Source organism: Halichoerus grypus, chromosome 15, assembly GCF_964656455.1.
Source record: "Halichoerus grypus chromosome 15, mHalGry1.hap1.1, whole genome shotgun sequence".
Lineage (NCBI taxonomy): Eukaryota > Metazoa > Chordata > Mammalia > Carnivora > Phocidae > Halichoerus > Halichoerus grypus.
The window spans coordinates 25,881,478-25,908,041 of NC_135726.1; the positions used below are offsets into that span (position 1 = coordinate 25,881,478).

Consider the following 26,564-nt stretch of genomic DNA (forward strand, 5'->3'; position numbering starts at 1 on the left):
AGAGATAATATCAAGCAGACTCCTCACTGAGTGCAGAACCTGATGTGGAGCTCCATCTCACGACCCCGAGATCATGACCTGAACTGAAACCTAGAGTCGGATACCCAACCAACTGAGCCACCCAGGCGCCTTAGTCATTGCTGTTTCCAATATTGTGGTTGTAGGGTCTGAGCTTGAGAGAGTGGTGAAACAGAATCATGAAATGAGGGAGCAGAGAAACCTTAGAACCCAAACCCTTTTTACAGATAAACTGAGACCCAGAGCATGCAGTTTGCTCAGAGTCACATGGTTAGGGGGTGGAAGCACTAGGGTCCTGGTCCTCTGCCCCTGTCATGGATCTTGTAGATATGAGAAGCAGTTAGGACATTTGCTGGGTATTTGGCTTCTTGAGGTGTTGAACTGTACTGGAAGGATGGATAAACACTCACTAGAAGTCAAATGAATTTGTTTCTAATGGTTTTGGGGATTGGGATTCTTCTGGAAGAAATGCTTGACTTGGACAGGTACTAGATGGAGTGTGGAACAGATGAATACCCAGAGAACTATAGGGACCCAGCCAGGGGCTCTCCTGGTTTGGGTCTGCAGCAGCGTGGTGAATGCGTAAGTGAAATGTTATTTTGCTCTCTTGGTTTGAAGCCACAATAACCAGTGTGTTTATACTTTTTTAACCCATACAGTTCCCTCATCATGATGACTTGGCAGATTTGGGTGCTAACAGCTTTATCCCTCTAATATATTAGGGTTGGAGAGTGAGCCATTTGTAAAAAGACTATCTTGACATAGAGGACCCATTTTCATGTGTACAGTGTGGCTGTAGATAGTTTCTAGAGCCTGATTTTAGGATCTGCCCCCTCATGATGAGGGCAGTATAGTGTTAAGAAGTGCTGTAAATGGAGGGCAGGAGACTTGGGTTCTAGAACCAGCATCCTCATTTATACCCAGTTGACTCTTTCTTCGTATCAATAAAATGGATATATGTTTCTTGTGGAACTCACAGGCTGTTGGGAGAATTAAATGAGATCTGGAGAGATGGGGAGGTAGATGACAGTGTTTTTTTTGTTTTTTGTTTTTTTTTTTAAGATTTTTTATTTATTTATTTGAGACAGAATGAGAGAGAGAGCACATGAGAGGGAGGAGGGCCAGAGGGAGAAGCAGACTCCCCGCCGAGCAGGGAGCCCGATGTGGGACTCGATCCCGGGACTCCAGGATCACGACCTGAGCCGAAGGCAGTTGCTTAACCAACTGAGCCACCCAGGCGCCCCAGATGACAGTGTTTGAGTCATCTACACAGGGCTCCTTTCCCGAAAGTGCCCTGGAAGTAGACTGCCTGTGATCAGATGGGCATTCCCAACACTTTGCAGCTCTGTGACCTTGAGCAGTTATTTAAACTCTGCCTCAGCGTCCTCATGTAAAAGTGCACCAATAGTAACTCTTAAAATACTATTAAAAGTGGATTAAATGTGCTTAAAAACAGTGCCTGGCACTTAGAAAGCAATAAAGTATGGTTCTAATAACAGTATTTCAGGTGGGCCACGTGAATGATTTCAGAGGGCAAAACCAGTAGTAGAAAGGACTGTACCACTCTCTTGATGAGATTCAAAAGGCCTGCTGTATGCCTTGCTTTTTTAAATTAAAACACACCCACCCCCCTGACAATAAACAGTCTCAGGGAGTCGATAACGTAACTGGAAAGATGGGACTTTAAAGATTAAGGGAAGAGTTGCTGTTGCTGTGAACAATTAATATTGCTAAGGTAATGTTTATATTTGGGTCAGTTGCAGTGGATTTGAGAGATGCTCCCAAGGTAGTAAAATAAATGCTGTCATCGAGGCTGAACTTCTCTTCCTTACTCTGTCCTTCATCCCTGGCAACCAGTGTTCATTGTGATTGTTTACTGCAGGTGACGAAACTAATCTCTCTGTTGTCACTGTGCACTGGAATAAAAGTGATTCCAGATTTGGAAGTTCTACGCCACCCTCCTGCCTGTCTTGAATTTATTAATTCAGTTGTGCTTAGAAAGAAATGAAAATGGGACTTTGCCTGTTAACATTTGCTGGGACTTATTGAGGTCCTAATTCTTATGCCCTTTGTATATGTTAGTTCACAAATTCAATCACAATCAAATGCTAGTAGTTGAAATCATTCTCAGATCTGGCTTCTTAAAAATCAGCCTTAAGTAAATAGGACCGATCACTGACTTCATTAACTAAGCAGCCCATCACTAAGTTTCTCTTTTAAGTTTTTCAATGTTGGTCAATAGGGAGAGAGAAGTAGTATCTTAACTCTTGGATTATGTTGAACAAGGTTGTCCTGAATAGCTGGGACTCTCCACCATGTGGGCTGAAACCTTTGGGAAAGTTCCTTCCTTCCACCTGCTCACTTTTTCTCTCTTTCTTTCTCTTTCTCTCTTTCTTGTTTTTTCCTTCCCTCCCTCCCTTTCCTTCCTTTCCTAAGCTCATGCACAGAAAATTTCAAATTGAGTTTTTTCCTTTTAAACATTCTCTCTAGGTGTGTGCCAGAATTCATTTATTACTGAAACTTGATTTAATACTTTAATTTCTTTCTTTCTTTTTTTTTAGCATTTTGCCATTTTGCTCTACTAGACTTTGAGTAAAAAAGAATATTGGGAAACAGCTGAACTGACTCATTTTGAATCTTTTAAACAGATATTCTCTGAATTGAAATAAATGAACCTTAACTGGGAGAGACTTTGTGTAGCAGGATGAAATGATGAGACTATGATGGAAGTGTGGTATTTTCTCTGTGTAGCTGCAGGTGGATGAATGCAAACGCTGGGCTACAGGCTCAAAGCATTCTTATTTTCATAAAATCCTTGATCTGTTGTCCATAGGATGTGAAGGGTCTTCCTTTATGAATTCTAACCTTTTCTCTTAATTCTGTTTACAGCATTAAAATGATCACTTTCATTCCCAGGGAGCTCATTGGTTTTTTAGCTTCTAGAGCATCTCCCAGGTTCGGAAGAATAAGCTTGAGGCTAAAGGGAGTTCCCTGTGGTCTGGTTCCTGTAGAGAATAGACGTCCATGCTTTGGAGGAGTATCCTGGGCTGTAGGTCACTTTCTTTTTTATAATCTCTTGGTCTTTTGTCAGGATGTAAGGACTCCAGGTGCTGTGTGAGTCCATTGTGCCACTTGAGAATTGCCCTGCTGTCCCCAGTCTCTAGGTGAGGAAGTTGTTGGACAGGTGACAGTTGGGTAGCAAAATACGCTCCCTTGCTCCCTAAATTACCTGAGGACATAATGAGAGATGCCTTAATCTCAGTGGCATTGTCCAGGAACCGTGTGCCTGCCTGACTTGTTGCTGACTAACAAGAGGGCAAAGCAAGACTTTATATGGGGCATTGTCATAAAGGCAACTTACTTAGTGGGTTAACCCTGTACTAATTCACCATTAGGGGGAGAGCAAGGTTTTCGGTGTATACAGATCTCTGGCTCTGGTGTATTTTTTCCTCTGTGACCACTCTTACAGATCTGTAACTGCTTTCCAACTCTAGAATTTTCTTACATTGAATATACTGGTAGCATTGGCTGAATTTATAGATACAATAGCCAGCTTTTATTCTTCTTTTAACTTTTTGACATAACTTTAGACTTAAAAGTTACAAGAATCCCCATATATCTTTCACCCAGATTTCTCAGATGTTAACATTTGCTTTATGCCTTCTCTCTCTCTCATATATAAACACACGTATATGTGTGTATAAACGTATGTAATTATGTAAATCACAGTGCTCCTTACTATAGTGTGTATTTCCTAAAAACAAGGACAATTCTTACGTAACCCCACAGTGCCATGATCAAAAATCAGAAACTAACATTGATACAAAGCTGTTAGCTAATCTACGGCCCCTGTTCTCATTTGCCAATTGTCTATATAATGTTTTTATAGTAAAAGAAAATCCCAGGTCATGTGTTACATTCAGTTGTTGTATCTTTTTAATCTGGAACAGTTGTTCATTCTGTTTCCTGACATTGACATTTTTGAAGCTTACTTATTCTGTAGTGTGTCCTTCTCTGGCTGTTTTTTTGATCAAGTTGTACTTCATGTTTGAGTACTTTATTTCCCCCAAAGTCTTGGGCTCCCGAATTATGAAAAAGGGAATGAGTACGATTCCTAAGTGGAAGTGGGAGAGAGAGACAGTAGCCAGATCTACTCTCCCGGGAACCCTGACAAAGCTTTGGAGTGGACATGAGTGTGGCAGCTGGCTTGGAAGAATGCAGCTAGATTCCAGTCTGTCAGTCAAGCACCCTGTTAGAGGTGATGCAGGTGCTCTGTGTTTCATAATCTCCCTCTGTTTTGTTATGTGTTCAAAGCTGTAGCTTAGTGACCAACAAAAGATGACGGTGTCTCTGGCATGTATATATCTCTCCCCTCCTACCACCACACACACGCAGGCTTTTAAAATCTTATTTCATTGCAAACCCATTGGACGCTCTTTGCCTGTGCTAGCAGAACTGTGTCTAGTGTCTTGGTGAAAGAATACTCCTTTTCCTTAGTCCGCTTTCTGTCATAGCCACACTTGGGAAATGAGAGCACTGTGGCCAAGAGGGAGGCCTACAGAGTCACTGTCTAGATCGGAGTCCTGCCCCCACCCTTCACTGTCAGCTGTGGGACCTTGGGCAAAGGGTTCAACTAGGCTGAGTCCACTACATAGGAATTTTGTGGTTTGTCACTAACTAAAAACAAGAAAATAATAAAGTTCCCGTTTATTGAGTGCTTACTACATGCCAGTCAAGTGTTCTAAGTACTTTATAAAATGTAATTGATTGTGATGTGTCTCTTGTTCCAGAACTACTTACATTCTTCAAATTCTTTAAGACAAGAAATAACACATGTAATGCTAGTATTTCTGATTGCAGTCTTTAATTTTTCTATCCAGCAGATGGACAGGTTAGCAAGTAGCAGAGGTTTCCAATCAGTACTGGATCAGAGATCCATTTTCTCCTTTGCTGATCCATCATCTTTCTTTAGGAGTGGTATGTGTTGGGTAGTTTTAGTGGCTCTGGGCTGATTTCAGATTCTAGATGTTGAGGAAATGGGAGTGGCAACAGGAAATGGGAGCCAGCAGCTGGGAAACAAGTTTGTAACTTGATGTCAGTGAACTGGTCTTCGCTCCTGGAAGACAAAATTACATGTAACTCATTGGAAGAGCAGGTGTCTCACCATTTTGTTTCATTTTTTTCCGTTTGCAAGTGCATGATATACAGCTGTTCAGAGCTATAACGCGCATTCCATTTGGCAGTTATCTAGAAAGCATTTTATTTTTAAAGTATGACATGGGTGTTCAAAATTTGTAAGTGCCCTAAATGTAACTACCTAAAGATCTGACACATATGCTATATGAGTCTGTATTTAACTTAATCTTAAACGTTCTCAAGGGCAGGCCCCACTTTTATCTTGATTTCTTTTTTCTAATTTAGACACACTCTCTAACGTGTACAAGATAGCGCAATAGCCACTCGATTAGCTGACGTTGTTGTAAGGTTTTATTTATTAACTTCAAAAGGAATCTCACTTCTGATTACTCTTGTGTATTTAAGCCAGTGAAGAAAAAGAAGATAAAACGAGAGGTTAAGATTCTGGAGAACCTTCGTGGTGGAACAAATATCATTAAGCTGATTGACACTGTGAAGGACCCTGTGGTAGGTGCCTGACGGTTGGGGGAGAAGGAGAAAGCGAGTGCGTGCGTGCCTGTGTGTGTGACACAGAATGTCAAAATAATGAGAAACATTACATAGTGGGAATGACTGTGTTCATCTTTACTACTGAGTAGTTTTGAAAACCAGAAAAAAATCACGGTGGCCCAAAGATGAAGTAGCCACCACCACTTCTATGGAACCTAAAAGCGTGTATAGAAAAATCCCTATCCCAAGTTTATTACCTCGTTCTGATTCAGCCCACAAATGTTCGCTGAATGTCTTCTTTAAGCCCTTACTTTCCTTCCAGTTTTGAAAGCTTATTACCACCAATTAGCCTTATTTTGCTTCACTTAAGTAAGCCTGACATCTGAAAGTCTGGGCTTACAGAAGGAAATACCGAATATCTCCACGTGGACACCTGGCATAGAGATCACAGCCCACAGACCCTTTGAGGAAGGCATCTTGCTGTTTCTCATCCTAGGCCTTAATTCACTGTCTATCCCTGGGGCTCACATTGTATATGCTGATACAACTGAACTATTTTTGTTAAAAATGCTTACTTTGTAGCCATTTTAGATGTGCTCTTTAATTTTGTTTTCTCTTCTTGGGGAGTAACCTTAAGTTTATGATTAGTTAAAGTTTTTATGTACCACCTCCCATCCCATTTCTGTTCTTCCTCTGTTCTACCTCACCTATTTTCCTATCTTCCCATGCCAGCGTTTCGTGTAAGAGGTACGTCTTTGCTTCTGTCTGCTGAAGACATCATAAAGAAACAATGTGCTAGCGAACATGCATTGACCTCTTACTCTGTGCTGGCACTGTTCTGGACCTCACACAGTCCTCAGCAATCCACTGGAGTAGGTGCTGTTATTGGCCACATTGTTACATTGTACAGATAGGACAACTGAGGGCTAGGGAGGTTCAGTAATGTGCTCAAGATTACACAGGATCATTAAACTGAAGAATAAGGAAAATTTTGCCTTTGGGACCCTAAAAAGACTGAGAAGAATGGTTGTATGCTAGATTCTAGCTAATTGGCATTAAAAATATATCCTGCCTGAGGAGCTCAGATCGATTTTAGAATGACTAACTCTGGACTCCATCATCTGTGAAAACGGCCTGCAGTGTGAGCCAGTACATATTACTGGTGTAGCAGCGGCCTCTGCATTTTGGCTTTTTTTTTTAAGTTAATAGAACTTAGTGATACTTGTCTTACTGATACTGTAATGTGTTGCTTAAGGCATGTGTGTGTTTTATATAATATGGAACACAAGTAAATTAAAATTGGATCAAAACCAAGGGGCGAGCCCTCCTCTAACTTGTAGGGAGATGGGCTCACTCCCAGGCAGTAGAGAGATCTGGTGGTCTTGACGAAGCCCCGTCCCCTTCGGGCTAGTGAGGAACCCTTTGACCAGCACTGCTGGGACTGCTGCTCGTTCTGACAAAGCCCCGTGTGCACGTACTGTACCCTGTTTCCTAGGTAACTTTCACCTGCTTCCTTGAGCAAAACTTCCCAGCCATAAAGATTTCCAAGGTGATTTTCTTTCTATAACCCTTTAAGCCCCTGCTTTTCTCTTAATTTTGAAAGCTTATTACTGCTAATGAGCATTATTTTACCTTACTTAAGTAAATCTGACATTTGAAAAATTTATACAAGGAAATATTAGACATTTGGTACTCATTGCATTAAATGAGTATGATTTTGGGGAGTGGGGGGAGACACATCTACCTTGTAAATTGAGACATTCTCTAGTGGTCTCTAGCCAAGGCAGTAATTTCACATTATAGCCTACTGATAATCATAGATATTTTCCTTTTGGATCCTGAAAAGGCCTATGATAGATTCCCAAGACGTATGATAATTCTGTAAAATGCATCTGGCTCGCTAAACCAAGATGAAAACATGTCACTACTTTTGTGGTTGGCAGACTGGAACACTGCAGAGTATAATTCTTCACATAATGTGCCAGGCCCACTGACAGGTTGGTCAGAGAATACATCTCCTTTAAAAAAAAAGAAGAAGAACCTTATGAAAAATGTCAACCATTTACGAAAGTAAAGTGAATAAGATAATGAACCTCCCTGCACACATCACTCAACTTTAGCAGTGCCGCAACCTCGTGGCCAACTTTGTTTCATCCCCCTGCCACCCACTTTCCCACCACCCACCATCCCCACTTATTTCGAAGCAAATTCCAGACACATAGTCTCAAGAGAATACTTTCTTAATAGGCTCTCCCTGATGAGTGAATCCCGTTTTCATTTAAGTGGGATTTGGGGATGGATCGGTACAACAGAAACAAAGCACGTTTATTGTTTGAATACTTACAAGGCATTACTATTCTCTCTTGCAGTCAAAGACCCCAGCTTTGGTATTTGAATATATCAATAATACAGATTTTAAGGTGCGTATATGCTTTTTCTTTCTGGCATGGGGTTAATGGGGGATGGGCAGGTGGCGATAAGTACTGTGGGTGCTCCAGAACAAAAGGAGGCCAGGAAAAGTCATTGGTGAGAGTGGGAAGTAACAAATCGGATTCCTTACCGCGTGAGTATAGGATGCAGAAAGTGGGTACGGTTCTTGTATTTGGTGAAATTACTCATCACCCTTTGCCTTGCTTACTCTGGGAATAGCTGCTGGGCTGGGTCTAAGCTAATGCCTCATCTATAACACTCCTGTTTTAGACAGCATTGTTTTAAGTAGATATTTGATTTGCATAGGAATCTTCCCTTGTTGATAGGAAGTGGTAAACGGATACAGGGCTCATGTGAAAAGAAGCAGGACATGGGATTCAAGCTGTCAGAGGGTGTGTGTTCACGAACACTGTATACAAAGCAAATGACACAGAAAAGGTAGTTAAGTGTCGCTGTGCCTTAGAAAAGCCCTATCCTGGGTTATTTACATTTCTTATAATGAATGTTAATTTAGACTTAAAGTGCTCTTCTAAAAGCATGGTTTTAAGCTGGTTTTTTCATGAGTTTTTTTTTTATTAATAGTTCAGACACTACAACCTTAACTTCTGGTAAGGTTTTTGGGGCCAGTTATTCTGGACATGGTAGAGTGTAATATGAAAACCAATATAAGAACAAAATAGTGGTGTTGATTTTGAGGGGTGTTTGGAGAACTTTTAGATGATTATAACACTCTGTCAATGAATCAAAGACTTATGATTTTGTTGTGATGGAAGTTAGGGCCAAAACCACATCAGCAGTTGAAAAATGCTGGTATCAGGAGTGAAGCTTTTGGGTGAAAATAAAAGAGCTTTATCTCACGTTTAATTTTTCTTAGGTAATCACTCTAAAACAACTCTAAAATAGGGTTGATTAGTGGAAAATAAATAAACGGGACTATAATTTATGAAACAATAAGCAAGTTTTATATACAGTGTAGCTTTTCCATGTGTAACAAGTTTCCTTGTTAGTCTGACTCCTTACAGGTGAAGTCAACAGTGAGCTCTTAACAGTAGGATGTAAATGTTTTCATCAGCCTGACGGTGCTTAGCCAGTAGAGTTTTTTGTGATACACATGGTTGATGCCAGTTTTGCCGTGAATGACCCAAGTTTATCAAGGTGTGTGCATTTCTTAGTGAAACCGAACATTTTCCTGAATACCAAAGTTTAAAAGCTCGTCTTAATGAAACTTCATATGAAATGCCTAAATTTTAAATGCTCCTGCTTCCTTAATGAGTTCTTACCAGTTGTCTGGCCACACATATAAAATTTTCACTTTAGCATTTTGTGTTTCTTAAATTGACAGCTGCCCTGTGGATTTAACAGCATGCAGAAGATGGGTTAGCAGAAATTTTTAACTCCCTGGAGAAATCTTACTTCTTTTGCATCTTAACTCTCAAAGGGATGTTTTAATGGCACACATTCTCTAGGAGCTTCCTTTAAAGACATCATGGAAAATTCATGTTTTTTGAGGCTTGCATATCTGAAAACATTTTTATTTTATCTTCCTAATTAATGGACTTGCCATGGCATAGAACTCTGGGTTGTAACTAATAATTTTCTCAGAATTTTGAAGAGCTTTTTCCATTATCACCACTGAAGCCATTCTGGTTTCACCTTATGTGATCTGGTTTGGGTTTTGGTTTTTTCTTTGGAAAGCTTTTAGGATTTTCTCTTCAGTCGCAGTCTGTGAAATTTCACAATGATGTTCCTTCGAATGGGTCACTTTTATCTTTTGTTCTGGACACTTGCTGGGCTTTTTCAATCTAGAAACTCATGTCCTTCCGTTTTAGAACAGTATTTTTAACATTCTTTGATTTTCTTCCCTTTCTTCTTTGTTCTCACTTTCTAGAACTCATTCAAATGTTAGACTTCATCTCTTAGCTCTATTCTGTTCTCAGAACTTTTAAAAGTAGTATCCTGTTCTTTTATGTAATATCTTCTATTCTCTCACTGAGGATGTGTGGGTTTTCTCCTCCCCCCCCGATGTTTTCTTCTTGTGCTGTTTTCTCAGTTTTTCTTTCAAATTCTTTTTTGTGTGTGTGTTCTTCTTTTTGTCTCTGTTGCAATTGTCTGAAATGTCATGGTTTTTGACTGTCTACTCTTATGAGTTATGAAATTACTGATGACTGCTTGTCAGCTCCTTTCTGGAGGATGTGAGCCTGGCTGCGAGCCTCCCAGCCTCCAGCGGAGGAGCCCCGTGGGGAATGTTAACGTGCACTTTCACGTAATTCCCCATTTCCAGTGTGGTGTTTTAAACTTGTTTTCTTGTTTTCAGCTGAATCTGTTGACTCTCTTCATTGATACCTGGGGTCACCGATTCCTGAGCCTTTCGGTAGTTCTTCATATGCAGTTGTCTGCTTCTGGACCCCCTCTGCTCTTGGCAGAATTTGGTCTGCTATGTCAGTTGGACATTTTTATCTTGCTTCAAGATGTTGTCATCTCTTCCATTCTGTTAGTTATTGGGAGTGAATCCCCCAAACCCCACTCCTTTTACTGTTACTTTAGAGGAGCGTCAAGAAGAAGCAGGGTAGGATGTGTTTGGTGTGCGGTATCACACCGGAGGGCCCCGTGAGTGGTCAAGCAAGCCCTGCCGTTTTAGTCAACTTACAAGGTGGTTAAATATTACGTAGCCGATATGTGTTTTGGAAGAGCAAATCATGACAAGACGGTCATTTTCTGCTCCAGGTAGTATGACAGGCCGCAAGTAGGGAAGTCAGCTAGTTTAATGTCCTCATGCCCTTCAGGCTTTTTATTTTGTCCTGTGTCTATCTTATTAGAAAAGCTTGTTTTTATTTTTTTCATTTTACTGTTAAGTGTATCAGGAGCTGGATTTAAGGTATCGCTCAGAGGAGGTTTGTCCCAGGTTTAGTATCGGGGGGAATCAACAGTGATACAACCTGCAGCCTGTTCTTTTCAGAATGTTTTATGGATGTAATTGATCATAAATTTTTATCCATAATTTCCTTTTATTGTAGATTCCTGATTATCCTAACTTCATAAAATAAGTTGGGGAGCTCTTCCTTTCTAGTCTCTGAAAGTTTATATGAAATAGGGATTATCTACTTGTCTTTTGGGAGAGAAGGGAGACTTTGGACTATACTTGCCTTTTCAGAATGTACATACCTCTAAATGAAAGGCTTCTCCTGGGTTTTTGTCTCTTCGTGAGTTTGTTTGAATGATAACGATTTCTAAGGTCCACTTTCAATTTTATTTACATAAAGTTAATAGAATTCTCTTAGGGCTTAAAGACTTTAGTGTGTTTATAATTATGTTTTCATTTACATTTTCAACATTATTTGGGCTTTTTCTCTCTTTTCAAAAAATTACCAGTATTGCTAGAGATCTCTTTTACTAATACTTTCAAAGAACCAGCTTTTGGTTTTATTGCTCAAATGTTTCCTTGTTTCTGCTCCTATCTTAATTATTTTCTTTCTTCCTCCCTTCTTTCTTCCTCAACATTTTCATTCTTGGGTTTTCATTGTTTTCCCCCTAACTTCTTGAGTGGAAGTCTGCTCATTTCATGTGTTCCTATCTTTCTTGATTGGTGGTGTGGGCTTTAAGTCTGTGCAACATCAAGCACCGCCTTAGCTACATTCCATGGTTATGGAACTCACTTCTGTATCGTTTTCAAATTAGAAGTACAAATTCCAGGGGCACCTGGGTCGCTCAGTCCCTTGAGCAGCTAGTCTCTTGGTTTTAGCTCAGGTCGTGATCTCAGGGTCGTGGGATGGAGCCCTGTGTCGGGCTCAGCGCTCAGCTCAGAGTCTGCTCATCTTTCCCCTCCCTCTCTGCCTCCTCTCCTGCTCCTCCCCTGCGCACGCTCTCTCTCTCTCAAATAAATAAATAAAATCTTTATTTTAAAAAGAAGTACAAATTCCAAACTCGGGAATTTGGGTTTTTCTCCCCCAACTTTGTACTTTGCAATATTTTATTTATTTTTTTTTAAAGATTTTATTTACTTGACAGAGAGACACAGTGAGAGAGAGGGAACACAAGCAGGGGGAGTGGGAGAGGGAGAAGCAGGCTTCCCGCTGAGCAGGGAGCCCGATGCGGGACTTGATCCCAGGACTTTGGGATCGTGACCTGAGCCGAAGGCAGACGCTTAACGACTGAGCCACCCAGGCGCCCCTGTACTTTGAAATATTTTAAACCTACTGAAAATCGGAAGGAGTAGCACAATTAATACCCTCATGTTTTTCCCCTAGATTTACCAGTTGCTAATAATTACCACATTGGCTATTCGTTCTTGTCCTATCCCCACCCTCCCCTCTTTATCTCTGTCTTTTTTGTTGAAATCATCTCAAAGTAAGTTGTACGCATCATGATACTTCACTCCTAAATATACGAGCGCTGGAGCTAGATAGGACCTTTTCCTACCTGCCAGTACTGTTAGCACACTGAAGACACAATACTTCTACGATAATGCCATCTGATACACGGTACAGAGTCCATATTCAAGAGTTTCCTGGTAATTATTGTCCTAGGAATGTCCTTCATAGCTGTATGCTCGTGAATAATGCGATGGAGGAGCCACGTGGTTTTTCAACAAAAATATTCTTTTATTGTTGATTCCTAATGTGGCTGCACTGTGTCCAGAGGAACATGACCCATATAATGTTGGTTCTTTGGACTTTGCTGACAGTTGCTTTGTGACTCCAGTGCATGGCCATTTTTTTATATCAAGCTTGTTAATTTAGTTCAGATCTTCTATGGCCTTACTCATTTTTCCCCTTGATACTTCATTTTATGGTGGAGGTACTGGTTCGGTCGATTTCTCCTTGAAATCATCAGTTATGCTTCATATGTGTCAAAGTGATCATAAAAGATACATCGTGACACTTAGAAAAAAAGACAAAACTTCCAAAGGAGTAGGAAAAGCCAGTCTCTAATAGTTGAAATGAACAGTTACAGAAAACTCTCAAACTTGACATTTTCTCAAGGAAGCTGAAGTACAGTATGTGACAGTTTTCTATGCTTTTGGAAGAATATAAATAAAAATAAATATACATTTTAAGCAAAATATATCATCTGGACATTTTAAAGATTGGTAAGGCATCCTGAATAGACTCCGTTTGAGAAGATAGTAGGCCCATATTGCTCTGTGGTAAATTTCCAAATCACCCCCATAGAGGTGGGCCTTGACTAGCTGATGTCTTGAGGCCTTGTTACTGCTGTTAGTAGTTCGATGTGGAGAGGGTCTTCTTTAGAAGACATGTTCAAGTGATTAGTAATAACTTTGATTTGCTTGATTAGTGATTTGTTCTGCTTCCTTAAATTTCTAAAAATATTGACCTTGGTTTTATTCTGGATCTTGGGGTTACATGTTAATGCCAATGCTGATGAGACTGCCTTAAGCACCTTTCACTTTATATCCCACTCCCCCTGGCTTTTTTCTTCTCCCTACGTGGGGACCACTGGGATTTCTGGACACAGACTGAGCTGTGTGGGTGAGGGAATGTGCACGCTCTGTGTGCACGGTGAGAGTTTGCTGTGTCGGTGATTCCCACATGTGGCTGGGAACCTTCTTGAGCTGCGTAGTCCTCCTGAATGACAGTCCTCGGGGATGGGGCTTTGGAACCTGTAGCTGATTGTGATGCAGCCGAAGTATACCCACAGTCTCTGAGGACCAACGAGCATACAGCAAGAATGAGGCCCACATGGGCATACAGCGAGAGTGAAGCCATTCCGATCTGGGTGGTGGTTTTAGACCAAGGAGGTTCTGAGGCTGTTGACCAAATTGCCTTTTTTCCATTGTCCTCCTCAAAGTTTCTGAGGTTAATAAAAAGTCCCAGGATATTTCCACCTTGGGTCTTTTGAGCCATCCTGGAGTAGACCTGATTTCTGAGAAAATGCCATGTGTTTGAGGCTTTGGAACCAGACTAGGATTGGTGAATAGTTTCTTCCTCAGCACCTTTGTAATCTTCTGGGAAGCATAGGCTTGTTTTGCTTTCGATAAGTCACTTATTTCATGAAAATATAAGCAAAGCTAACTTCCTGCCAACACTTTGCAGTTGGTTGGTTAACAATGTTCTCCACATAGCTGGCCAAGAAGAATGGAGGAAAAGTGTGGTTCTTGTGAAATTTCCCTTTATAACTTGTCATGGACTCTTCACACTTGTGTTTCCTAGAAGACAGTTTTAATTTTGTTCCATTGACTGGTGAACATTATCAAAAACAAATACTTAGCGATTGCCTTCTGGGTACAAGCTGAGAGCCACCACTGATGGGGGGGAGGGTATATACCGCGTATGCTGCTCCTCTGTTGTGTTATCCGAGCACTTAGAATATGGACCAGATTGTAGGGTGGCCCCTTGCATACTTGGGGGAAGGAAAGCAAAGATCTTGAGTCAACAAGTTGGTGACTACCACCAGCCACAGCACCCATTTTTCCCCATCGTATGTGTGCCTGATCCGTGGGGACGCTGACATGGGACTTGGGGTGTGGGCAGAGTGGAGCAGCCTCTTGTTGCTCACAGCCAAGTGAGGTTATCTTGAGAACCTCAGGTCACTGCCAGGACCTGAGTGCAGAACATTAACTCTGGGGACGTGGTTGCTGTCCATGTCCTCTGAACACCCCAGAGGACAATAAACAGGGGGTTCAGAGAAGGAAGGGGCCACTGTCAGCTCTCTTGACTTACAGGCTAAGGGAGAGGGGCAGGGTCTTCTAGACTTGGGGGGGAGGTGGGGACACTGGAGAAGGAAGAATGGGGAGGCTGGGCAAGCAGATTTGTTGGCGTTAGGGACGCCCCAGGGCGGCAATGGAGACAGAGTGCAAAAGTCATAAGAAGCCAGACTGTGGACCCTGGCAAGTCCTGAATTTTAGGCCCAGGTGGTAAAATGTTACACATGTAGTTTGGTCTCCTCCTACCCAGATCTCCTGAGAAATGAGAGTGAACGTCAGCCTGTCATTTGGGACTTCATAATGTATTAGGCCTAACCACTATATTCATTTAGTGTTTTATATTACATAAAAATTGATATTGGTTGGAGTAGCTAGAAATACTATATTGGCAGGCCAAGGACATTTATTGTTATGCCTTAACACGAACCATTTACACAGATGTTTGATATAGATACCACACGATAGGAGATAAAAGTCCAAATGATAAAATAGCCCATAATTATTCTCTGGAAATAAAATAATCCAGTCCTCTGAGGGTTAGAAAATGCTCGCTTCACTTTCATGGCCTGTTTATTGACTTGAGGTTCAACTTGGCACAGTCTCTGGGAGCGATCTTAATTCTCAGAGGAAGAGATGATTTGACACCCAAAGAGATGGTATCTTCAGCCAGTGTCTGTACATACGGGTTGTTGGTATGCTGGCTGAGAAGTCTTCCTTGCCGTTCAGAGCTGGAGGAGAACAGAACACTTGGGTGTTTGGCTGTTACGCAGTCAAATCCCTCCTGAGCAGAAGTGGTGGTGTGTTTGTGCTGTTGTTTCCGAGTGTAGTTCCTTCCCAGCCCAGGCACCACAGGTAGACTGGTCTGTATGGTCTCATTCCCTCTGCTGCCCTGAGCTGGCTTGTGCCTGGGGCTGATGAAGGCAAATATTTTTACTAAGCTAGAGGGAGAACTACTTTTATTCAGCAGAGGAAATTTGAGAAAGAAGCTCAATCCTGGTGTTCTTAGAAGATGTTAGATTTGATTCTTGGCAAATTGTTTATCTTTTTGAATAGGTAATATATTTACATGGATCTAAAATATAAAATGGTATGCAATGAAAAATCTCCTTTATTTCCCTGTGCTCTAGCTGTCCATCCCCCACACGCATGTATATGAAGCCAGGTTTTCATGTTTTTATATCATTCTTACAACTACAAACAAACAGGGCTGTGTAGTTTTGCGACCCCCTCACACAGACACATTGTATAGCCCGGTCAGTGCTCCTTAGAGAGCTCTCCTCTATTGCCAGTCTTCCAATAAAGAAACAAAGCATGTTTAATAAAGTTGTGCTGACTAATTTTATAGAAAGTGCTGCTTTGGACTGATGGGGAAACAGATCTACTTGGAATTGAATACCAAAAATAATAGTATTAGTATAGTTTCTGATGAAGGTTTGTGATGATTTTAATGAACCTGGATGTATTAAGGCTACTCTGCCTCTTAGAAATGGAAATTAAAAAAAAAAAAACCTCCCAGTGGGTGTGTCTTTGTCCCAGTATGAGAACTCTTTGTGTGTCCTTTTGGCCTGGAATCATTTTCAGTCCCTGGCTCCCTTTTTTTCTCTCTCTCCCTCCCCTACTCCTTTCTTAAGTCTCTTACCATCTCCTAGAGCTGGAGCAGTCACTTTCTTCCTGTTTCTTTTATGAGCAGACAGACTGTGTTGACACTTTTTACCACATGGGCCTTTGAAGTTCTTCAAGTTTTGCTCTCCACTCAGAACTTAGTTCTCTAACGGACACTGTGCTGCTTCAGTGGGGTTAGTTTGTTTAAGTGTAGTGAGAATATGAGAACAATTGGACAACTTGAACTTCATCTCCATAATAATGTAATTTGGGGTGTTGAAATCATGGAGCACTGAACACGTTTTTAAAAGATCCATGTTGAATTAAATGTTTCTCTCCCTTGGAACTCCCCCCCCCCCCCCGCCCCCAAAAAAGACAAAAGTATTACACCCTCGTCCTTGGTCTTTGTCCCCATTTGTTCCAGATCAGGTAGTAAAAAAAAAGTCCTGGGGTTCTTTAGTGACTTAAGCTGTAAGTGTACAGAGAATGATGACCAGTATTGGGGATGACAAGATGCGATGAGACTATATTAACTTTCTCTTTTCTGAAATCTGTTTCAGCAACTTTACCAGATCCTGACAGATTTCGATATCCGGTTTTATATGTATGAGCTACTTAAGGTAAGTGGCATTCATAAGCAGTGAATTTTTTCAGGTGTATTCGTTAAAGAAGTTTTTGAGAGGACGAAGGGAACTCAGGCACTTTTTCTTGATACTTAGAGAATTTAGTGAGATTTTTGTTTTGTTTTCGTTTTTGTTTTTAATTTTTTTTTTAAAGTAGGCTCCATGCCCAACGTGGGCTTGAAATCAAGACCCTGAGATCTAGTCACATCATCTACTGACTGAGCCAGCCAGGCGCCCCAAGGCGTTTTTTTTGTTTTGTTTTTAACTTACATTGAGATCTCTTGTGGGATCTTTACATAGAAACTTTCCAGTAGAACTGAGAAAGATGGCCAAGTCAAGAGATACCAGGAACATTATGTCAGAAATCAGAAGCTCCTCCTTCATACCTCTTGTTGGCCTTTGGGTTTTCTTTTTGCTGCTTAATTAATACTATTAGTTTTCACTGTATAACACATCACCCAGAACTTAACAATTTTTAAAAAAATTATTCATTATTTCTCCTAATTTTGTGGGTGAGTCTTTTTTCTGGGTCAACTTGACTGGGGCACCATTGGTCCAGGATGGCCTCATTCACATATCTGGGATGGCAGCTGGAATAGCTGAAGGCTCGTTCTGCAGGGGGTTAGTCTAAGTTGCTTCTTCCCATGGTGGTCTTAGGGTTCCTAGTAGCACGAGAGGGCAAAGTTTGATGTGTAAGCGCTTTTCAATTCTCTGCTTGTATCATTGTCTCCTAATGCCCTGTTGGCCAAAGCAAATCCTGGCCAAGCCTAGATTGAAGGAAGGGGGAAGTAGACTTCACCTTTTGATGGGCAGAGCATTAAAATCACAGTGTGGAGAGACATGCCTACTGGGAGGGCAGGAATTTGTGGCCATCTTTCTCTCGCCATCACTCAGAATCCCCTTCCCAGTCTACCCTCCAACCCTGACTGACCTGGACACGAAGGGAGAGGTGATGGGTGGTCCTTCTAGCAGACTTAGTAATCTCCTTAGGTGGAAATTTTGAAGCATTACTGGTTGATGGAGGAATGATCTTTTTTAGTTTGTCTAGGTAAACAGTTAAAGAATTCTAAAATGGCTTGTAAAATGGAATAGACCAATGGCTCCTAATTTGTTTTGAGTCATGGATCACTAAGAATCTAATGAGAACATATAAACTCCCCCCACCAAATGCCTGTATAAATATACGGTATTACATAAAGTTTTATGGGGGGTGTGGCTCTCAATTTAAGAACCTCTGAAAGATAGAGATGACTAAGTTATTGGCATTATTGAAGAAAATTGCCAAGATGGAGTTTTGATGGGATTGTGAACAGTTACTTGAACAAAATCCCAAGTTTAATTAAGGCTAAGCTTTAGGGAATGGGGGTTTGAAGAACTAGCTCTGTGAGGTAAATGTATTTTCTTAGAAGTGCTTATACAAACCACTTGTCATTAGTACCAAGGTGGCGGATTTAAGAGTCCACTCTTACAACTAATGGGTCTTTCCTTTGTCAGTAAGATCAGAAACATGTGAAGGTAGAGCTTGGTTCATCACACCTTTCTGCATGTCCTCTCCAGACCAGAATGGAAGGCGTCAGTGGGGAAGGGGTTTGCAGTGCTGTGGTCTTATGAGCTGTCCGGCTAGCTCCTTCCCTGCGGGTGCTTTCCTGAGAACCCCCTGCATCCACCCAATGAGAGCTGCAATCCAAATCTCACAATTGGTTATTTTTTTTAAAGTAAGGTGTTAAGATTTTGTGGTTTTCACTTAGCACACCAAAGATGAAGATTGAGAACCTAGCACAGTTGTGCTTAGGTCAGGTGAAGACATCCCTATAATGCAGGTCTTCACAGGCTGGTCATTTAGACAGTACTGCGTGTCTGCTTACCCTTCTGCTTTTCGGAGGTAGCGGCTAGGCAGTAGGGGCCTTCTTTCTGCTAATGAGGCACAGAACCCCAGACGAAGCTTGAAAAATGTCTTTCATGCCTAACGGTCAGATAATACCAGATTTTGAAACTGAAATAACTCCCCTAAGGAATTTAAAAGCATGTCCGCGACTCCACAGGGAGTCCGACTAGTGAACTTGGCAAAAGAATCAATTCCTTTACTGTACTTGTTCAACCTCTGCTCTCCTCAAGTGTTTCTCACATCCCAGGTATTATGGTCCTAATTAGTTAATTCCTTTGGGCAAAGACTAGGCAAAATAACAGAATCAACACTTGCTAAATTTTCTCTTTGGAGGGGAACAAAATGGGGATGAGGAAGAGGAAATCTGCTTCACGGAAAATGTAGAAGAAATTGAGACGAGGGCTATTGAGCGGTTCCTGGGTACACAGTGCGGTCTCCCGATTCAGATCCGCGGAGGTCTGTCCTCAGGAGCCCTGGTTCATAAGGCACTACCGCAAAGCCATTGTGGAATCTTGCTACACCTGTTGTTGTGAAACAAAACAATGAGAAAAGTCAAATTGAAGTAGAACTTCCATAAATGAATAAATTTTTTTTTTTTAAAGATTTTATTTATTTGACAGAGACACAGAGGGAGAGGGAACACAAGGAGGGGGAGTGGGAGATGGAGAAGCAGGCTTCCTGCCCTGCCGAGCAGGAAGCCCGATGTGGGGCTCCATCCCAGGACCCTGGGATCATGACCTGAGCCAAAGGCAGACGCTTAATGACTGAGCCACCCAGGCGTCCCCATAAATGAATAAATCTTAAGTGTACAGGTTTTTGGGTTTTTACATAAGTGAAACCTTCACCGAGATTTATATATTGCTCTGCTGCTGTCCAGTACAGTGCTGTTGCCCACAGGTAGCTATTTAAATTTTTAATTAAAATTTAAAATTCTGTTCCTTGATCACAGTAGCCACATTTCAAGTGTTCAATGGCCTCACGTGGCTAGTGGCTACTACATTAGACGGTGCAGATACAGAATATTCCTGTCATTGCAGAAAGTTCTGTTGGACAGGGCTGGTAGCGAATATTATGAATACCCCAGAAGGCTCTCATACGTCCCTTCTCTTCAGGATCCCCTTTTCTGAAGATACTCTTCTCACTCCTACCACCATAGTTTAGTTTTGGCTGTTTTTTAACCTTCATACATAAAGCATCATACACTGTCTACTTTTTTGTGTCTGGGGAAAGCAAAATTTGTTTATTCCTGGAATGCTGATCCTAGGGATCATTCTCTGACCTAGTCCAGTGGTTCTCAACCAGGTCAATTTGGCAAAATCTGGAACCATTTTTGGTTGTCACAATTGGGGAAGAGTGCTACTGGCATCTGGTGGGAAGAGGCCAGGGATTCCTTTAAACATCCTGCAGTGTACAGGACACTCCCCACAACAAAGAATTATCCAAAGTTCAAAATGTCCAAAATGTCAGCAGTGCCGAGGTGGAAAAACCTTATCTAGTCCTGTGGAAAACTCCCCTAAAAGCACTCCGTGCCAAGCACATAGTAGGAAGCACAAGATGATGGGTTGCTGTGATTATTATTACCTAAGGAGTAAATCATGGCACTCAGATAGGCTGCAGTGCTTTTTAAGACAAGCCAGAGGGCCTAATTTGAAATGTATGGGAATGGTTACTATGTTCAGAAAGGGAGAATTAGAAGCAAGTATTTGTATTATCTAAAACAAACCACCCAAAGAAAAAATGGTTAAAAAAAAAAAAAAAAAGGTAAAGATTTGAATCAGTATTTGTCCAAAGAAGATACAAGATGATCACTAACACCCAAAAAGATGTCAACTTGATGACCCAGTTAGGAAATACAATTCAAATCCACAGTGAGGTCCCACTTCAGACCCACCAGAACGGCGGTAATCCCAAGGGTGAAACAGTTACAAGTTGTTGGCGAGAATGTGGCGAAACTGGAACCTTCCTGTGTGACTGCTGGGGATGTGAAATGGAGCAGGCACTTTGGAAAAGAATTAGGCAGACTCTTAAAAAGTTTGATGTAAACTAACAGACAGCTCAGCACTTCCACCCTCAAGAATCTGCGTAAGAGAAATGAAAGCCTGGTTCCTCTCAGAGACCTGTATGTGAATATTCATAAGCAGCATTATTCATGATAGCCCCAAACTGGAAACAACCCAGATGTCCATCAACTAGTACAGCCCTACAATGGAATACTACTCAGCAAGAAAAGGGGAACACAGATGAATCTTGGCAACATTATGCTGAGGGAAAGAAGAATACTGTATATTGTATTATTTCATTTTATGAATGCCCAGAAAAGGCAGATCGGTATTAACAGCAGGTTTGTGGTTACGGCTGAGGTAGGGGGCCAGGGGGGATGGGGATTGATCACAGGCAAGCTGAAGGGGAATTCTTGGGATGGTGGCAGAGTTCCAAGACTGGATTGTGGTGCTGGTCACACAACTCTGAATGTGCTGCTAAAAGAAATCATTGACTTGTACGCTTAAAATCTTACCTGCATATCATCTATCTTGTAGGAAGCAATATCTTCCCTTAGAGTAAAAATAGAATTCTTAAAGGCCTCTGGCTCAGGGGTTGTTTTTAAAAGAAAATACTAATACTAGAATACTTGGTAATCTCGAAGGTCCACATGGGGGACTGGGCTAAAAGACAAGCCACGTTGAATGACACGTTGTGATGTCATTCTTCATCCCCACCAGGGACTCTTGCGTGCCATTTGAACCATGGTGAGAGGGAGTCTAGTGAGTTTCCCAGATCTGGTTTTAAACCCATTGAGTTAGACCAACAGATTAATGTAGGATTTCTAAATCCAGGTGGCTGGTGAAGTGTTACCTACTAACACCTAAGTAGGAAGAATCTCCGTGTCCCCTTCCTAACATAGCCCCCTTTCCACCACCTGCCAGCCTAGTGTGCACAGAGAGCAAGGGGGGCCTTCTGAAGCATGCCTGTTCTCCTCTGTTACAGACAGTAAGCTGCCCCTTGGGAGACTGTATCCAAGTCAAGCTGTCACAAATAATAGGAATATGCTTGCATTGGGGGTTGGTAGATGGTTTGCTTACTCTTCTCTGTGCTTTCTTATCTCATAGGCTCTGGATTACTGCCACAGCAAGGGAATCATGCACAGGGATGTGAAACCTCACAATGTCATGATAGATCACCAGCAGAAGAAGGTACCATTGCAGCCAGGAAGCAACAAGGCTTTCCGTGGGAAGCCTAGGGCAGACCACAGCACTGGCCAGTACCTAGGTGGTACTGCACACCCGTTGACTACTTTCTTCGGCAGACTTGTGTTACTGTTACCTCTTCAGTCTCCAGTGTTGCTTTCTACTTTGCATAAGCATGGTACACAAGGAAAGTAGACAGCCGAGCCTCACTGTAGTCCCTTGTTTGTTTTGGTCATGGTTTTCCAGAGGGCCTTGCAAAGAAACTCCAGCTGATGGTTTCTACTTCTTTTAATGATCCTCAGACCAATCAATCTGCCTGGCCTTAAAAGTACACTTGGGTCCCTCCTGTTTTTGATACCCAATTCTGGTTGTCCCTGGTTGGTGAGTAAACAAATCAGCTACTAGGAGGTGAACGAAAAGCTGGAGCAGTGCTTCAATCCTGGACTGGGGCCTGCGTCCCCAACCCTTTCAGTTGTGGCTAGAGCTTATAATGGGGGCTGTTAATGACGGGGGAGTGTGTTACACACGCCGGTGATACAGACACAGAGTGAAAAGCTTAAGCTTGATTGATCTGAAGAGGATGATAAGCCAGGATCATTTAAATTTTAAAAAAAGGAAAAGCACATAAGATTCTGAGTGCTCTGCTCTAGAAGTGACCTCTTCCACAATTGCTGAAAGTGTAATTTTTGCCAGTGCACTTGCTAACAGTTTTCATGTGGCCCACGTAATTGTCAGCTAGTGTGATGTGGCCTTGTTCTAAGGCACGGGCGTCAAGAATCACTCCTTTACGTGTTTGATTTCTGTCATGTTTGTAGCTGCGACTGATAGACTGGGGGCTGGCAGAGTTCTACCATCCTGCTCAGGAGTACAATGTCCGTGTAGCCTCGAGGTACTTCAAGGGCCCAGAGCTCCTTGTGGACTATCAGGTAAAACTCTTAGCCAAGCACCTCCGCCGTCTTTGTGTGTTTCCTTAGGACTTCTCCTCATTTGCTGTTTAGTCCGTCAGTTTGGATATATTCAAAAGCCCAGCCCGAAGCGATAATTTCAGACTTTTCTCTGTGACTTTTTTTTTTATTCCTTTGAATTCTAAAATATGTGCAAAGGTCAACTAAAGACTAGAAATCCAGATCAGAGAAACGCATTTGTAATACCCTTCACTGACAGGCTGACCTTATTTCCCCAGATGTATGATTACAGCTTGGACATGTGGAGTTTGGGCTGTATGTTAGCAAGCATGATCTTTCGAAAGGAGCCCTTCTTTCATGGACAGGACAATTATGACCAGGTGAGCAAACACTGACTGGCTCTTCCCCCATGTGGGGGCAGATGCCAAGAAAATGGAGTCCTATGACAGGGATGCTATCCTCGAGCCACTAAATATCACTCGACATCTGCACAGAAGTTTTCCTTCAGGATAAAGAGTTTCATGACATTTTGTCTGTGGTTACCAGGTCCCCAAATGTAGAGAAAGATAAAGCTCTCTTATGCCCAACTTCAGAGTGAGTCTGTGAAGAAGTCAGGCAGTCCTTGTCTAACAAAACCAGACTGTAGTCATTAGATTGTGATACCCCCACAATTGGTCAACTTCTAGGAGATTATTGTCGTAAGTTGTTACCATTTTAAAGGCAGTTTGGAAATTGGATTTCTGTGAACATCGTGTCCTGGGGTCTGCCACCTGTCGGCCCCAGGCTCCAGCCTACATCTGGTCCCTGAGGACTCAGTGATGTGGAAGTCCTCGATGCCTTGGAATAGCATCCTCACAGGCTTGCAGTGAGCTCTGTGCTCAGTGATTTGGTCAGTTTGTTTTGTGTTTCAGCTTGTTCGCATTGCCAAGGTTCTGGGTACAGATGAGCTGTATGGGTATCTGAAGAAGTATCACATAGACCTAGATCCGCACTTCAACGATATCCTGGGACAGTAAGTAAGAGAGAGGGCGAGAGAATGAGGGTTTTAACGTACCCCATTTCAGAAGTGTGACTGTTCACCGAAGTCGCTTGCTAATCATAGCAAAATTGAAATCTCCTCCTTTCTTCCCGTATTTTTTTTTTTAACTTGCTTTGAGGTATTTGGGAATTGTTTACATGTGTCTTCTGATCATTGTACTTCTCTAAGAGATAACCTGTCAGTCAGTAGAAAATGGAAGACAAAATCCTGTTACAGAAAAAAGCTTTCTGATACAGCATATGCTTATTTTAATGGAAAATCTTAGAAAGCTATGATTCTTTTTTGAGTAAGAGATTTATAGTTTTTTCTTGTTCTGTGTAATGTATTTTCTACAAGGTAGCAAATTTTAAAGCCTATTTGCAGGTACGGTGCAATAGTGTTAATGCAATAGTGTTGAAAAGTAAATGCGCTGACAATTTTCAAACAGTGTTTTATGGAGCCTCTATGTTTCTGAGGCTAGTTCTCTAAATATTTCTGCTGAACAACAAAAATAACTCTGTCCCCTCTGTGCCTCACCAGAATGGACTAAAAGCCTGAGGCATAAGAAGTGATTTAAGAAGGTGCTACAAATTCTAAATCAGATGTCGAAGTTTTCACTCCTTTTATTTATCAGTCTGAGAGCACGGTTTTTGTTTCAGGATGCTGCGAGTGGCCCTGTGGGGGTGGGGCAGATACCAGTGAGAAGGAGATTTAACGAGCTTGAAATCAGCGCAGTCAGTATTCTAAGATTTTGTTGCCTTTAGCCCTAGTAACATCAGGATTCTTGTTGAATAGACTCTCGGTACTAATGCTTCCTTTTCCTTCTCAGACATTCACGGAAACGCTGGGAAAACTTTATCCATAGTGAGAACAGACACCTCGTCAGCCCCGAGGCTCTAGATCTTCTGGACAAACTTCTGCGATACGACCATCAACAGAGACTGACTGCCAAAGAGGCCATGGAGCACCCGTACTTCTGTGAGTCTCCAGGGATATAATTTATTAAAGGAAAAATTCTTCTGTTCTTTATCTTTGAGGCCAGTCAAGAGAATTCTAGGTATTTGGATTGACTCTTCCTTGGAATTTGGCCTCATTAGCTCTAGACTGTTGAGACAGCTTTGCAGTTCCGTTTTTTGATCTGCAGAGGTGTTTGTCCACTGCCTTAACTGCACTTGAGTCTGGTCTGCGGACCATTCCCTGTGGCCCTGAGTTGATAGATCACAAGTACCTAAACGTTGTTTTCCAATATATACGTCTGTGTGGAAACCTAATCAAAGATACTTTCCCCTCAAAAAACAAGTAGTTAGTTAAAAGTAATGAGGTGACCGTAGTGTGTATATATATATATATATATATATATATATATATATATATATATTTTAAAGATTTTATTTGTTTATTTGACAGAGACAGAGCGAAAGAGGGAACACAAGCAGGGGGAGTAAGAGAGGGAGAAGCAGGCTTCCCGCGGAGCAGGGAGCCTGATGCGGGGCTCGATTCCAGGACCTGAGTCGAAGGCAGATGCTTAACGACTGAGCCACTCAGGCGCCCCCGTAGTATATTTTTAAAGAAGGAAATGAGTTAAATAAATAAAAGGAACTTGAGGAAAGGAAAGCAGGTGTGGAAAGACCCCACTAGGGCGCCTGGGTGGCTCAGTTGGTTAAGCGTCTGCCTTCAGCTCAGGTCATGATCCCAGGGTCCTGGGATCGAGCCCTGTGTCGGGCTCCCTGCTCAGCGGAGAGCCTGCTTCTCCCTCTGCCCCTCCCCCCTCTCATGTTCTCTCTCATTCTCTCAAAGAAATAAATAAAAGATTAAAAAAAAAAAAGACCCCACTAAAATCCTACCTCAGTTAAAGAATTTTTAGGCCTCACTTCCAAGTGTGTGTATTGTATTCAATGCCTGTGGTTGCGTATTGTCTGCATGCGTACAGCCCTTCCCCCCGAAATAAAGTAGGTCTCAAATAAACTTTCCCCTGAATTGCTGGCAACGTAAGATGACTTAGTCCAGGACAGAGGAGACTGGGGATAAAGGTTACGGGACCCGTCTCAGCTCACTCTCTGAATGGAGAAGAAAACCTTCAGCCTGTCTGTTGGCTTGTCCAGTATGCGATCTTCCTTTCTTTTCTTTCCGTCTGGAGATTAAGCAGATCTTACCTGAATAATATAAATCTTGAACCTGCCCGCCCATAAGCATTAGTAGACAACAAATTGGAAAGGTTTTACCCTTTGGCCTTCTAGACCTCGGACAAGTGCACCTCAGGGGTCCTCTTTCCAATTTCTGGCACCGGAAGCTATTTTCACCCTTTGAGTTAGATCCAATTAAGAATTCTGGTGTTTGCAATATGTAATTCATGATCCGTCCACTTTTCTGAATACACATCTTCTGTATAAAAAAAAAAAAAGTGTTTCAAATGACTGTCACTTAAAATTGATAGGTCTTCTAATGGCTCTTTTCATTCCTTTGCTCCAAAGTGCTCATTACCGCACATGATTTGAAGAAATTGGGGATTCGATCTGACATTAGTATTTAAGGAAAATAACACATAAGAACATTAGTAGTGATTTTGAACAGTGGGAAGTCAGTGTTTGTGGGCCTCTCTTCTCCTGGAGTCT

The 26,564-nt window shown here is 41.8% G+C and overlaps 1 protein-coding gene across 4 annotated transcripts in view; it reads left to right on the forward strand.

Moving 5' to 3' along the window:
• Positions 1-26,564, forward strand: part of CSNK2A2 (casein kinase 2 alpha 2) — a 39,777-nt gene that overhangs the window by 4,158 nt on the left and 9,055 nt on the right. For 3 of the 4 annotated variants that reach the window (XM_078062785.1, XM_078062786.1, XM_036124308.2), the window contains exons 3-10: positions 5,560-5,661; positions 8,013-8,063; positions 16,897-16,956; positions 21,952-22,035; positions 22,845-22,955; positions 23,213-23,314; positions 23,846-23,946; positions 24,782-24,930. In XM_078062785.1, the coding sequence (XP_077918911.1) occupies positions 5,560-5,661; positions 8,013-8,063; positions 16,897-16,956; positions 21,952-22,035; positions 22,845-22,955; positions 23,213-23,314; positions 23,846-23,946; positions 24,782-24,930 (760 nt within the window). The remainder of the gene's footprint in view (positions 1-5,559; positions 5,662-8,012; positions 8,064-16,896; positions 16,957-21,951; positions 22,036-22,844; positions 22,956-23,212; positions 23,315-23,845; positions 23,947-24,781; positions 24,931-26,564) is intronic. The other variant, XM_078062787.1, reaches the window with a different exon arrangement.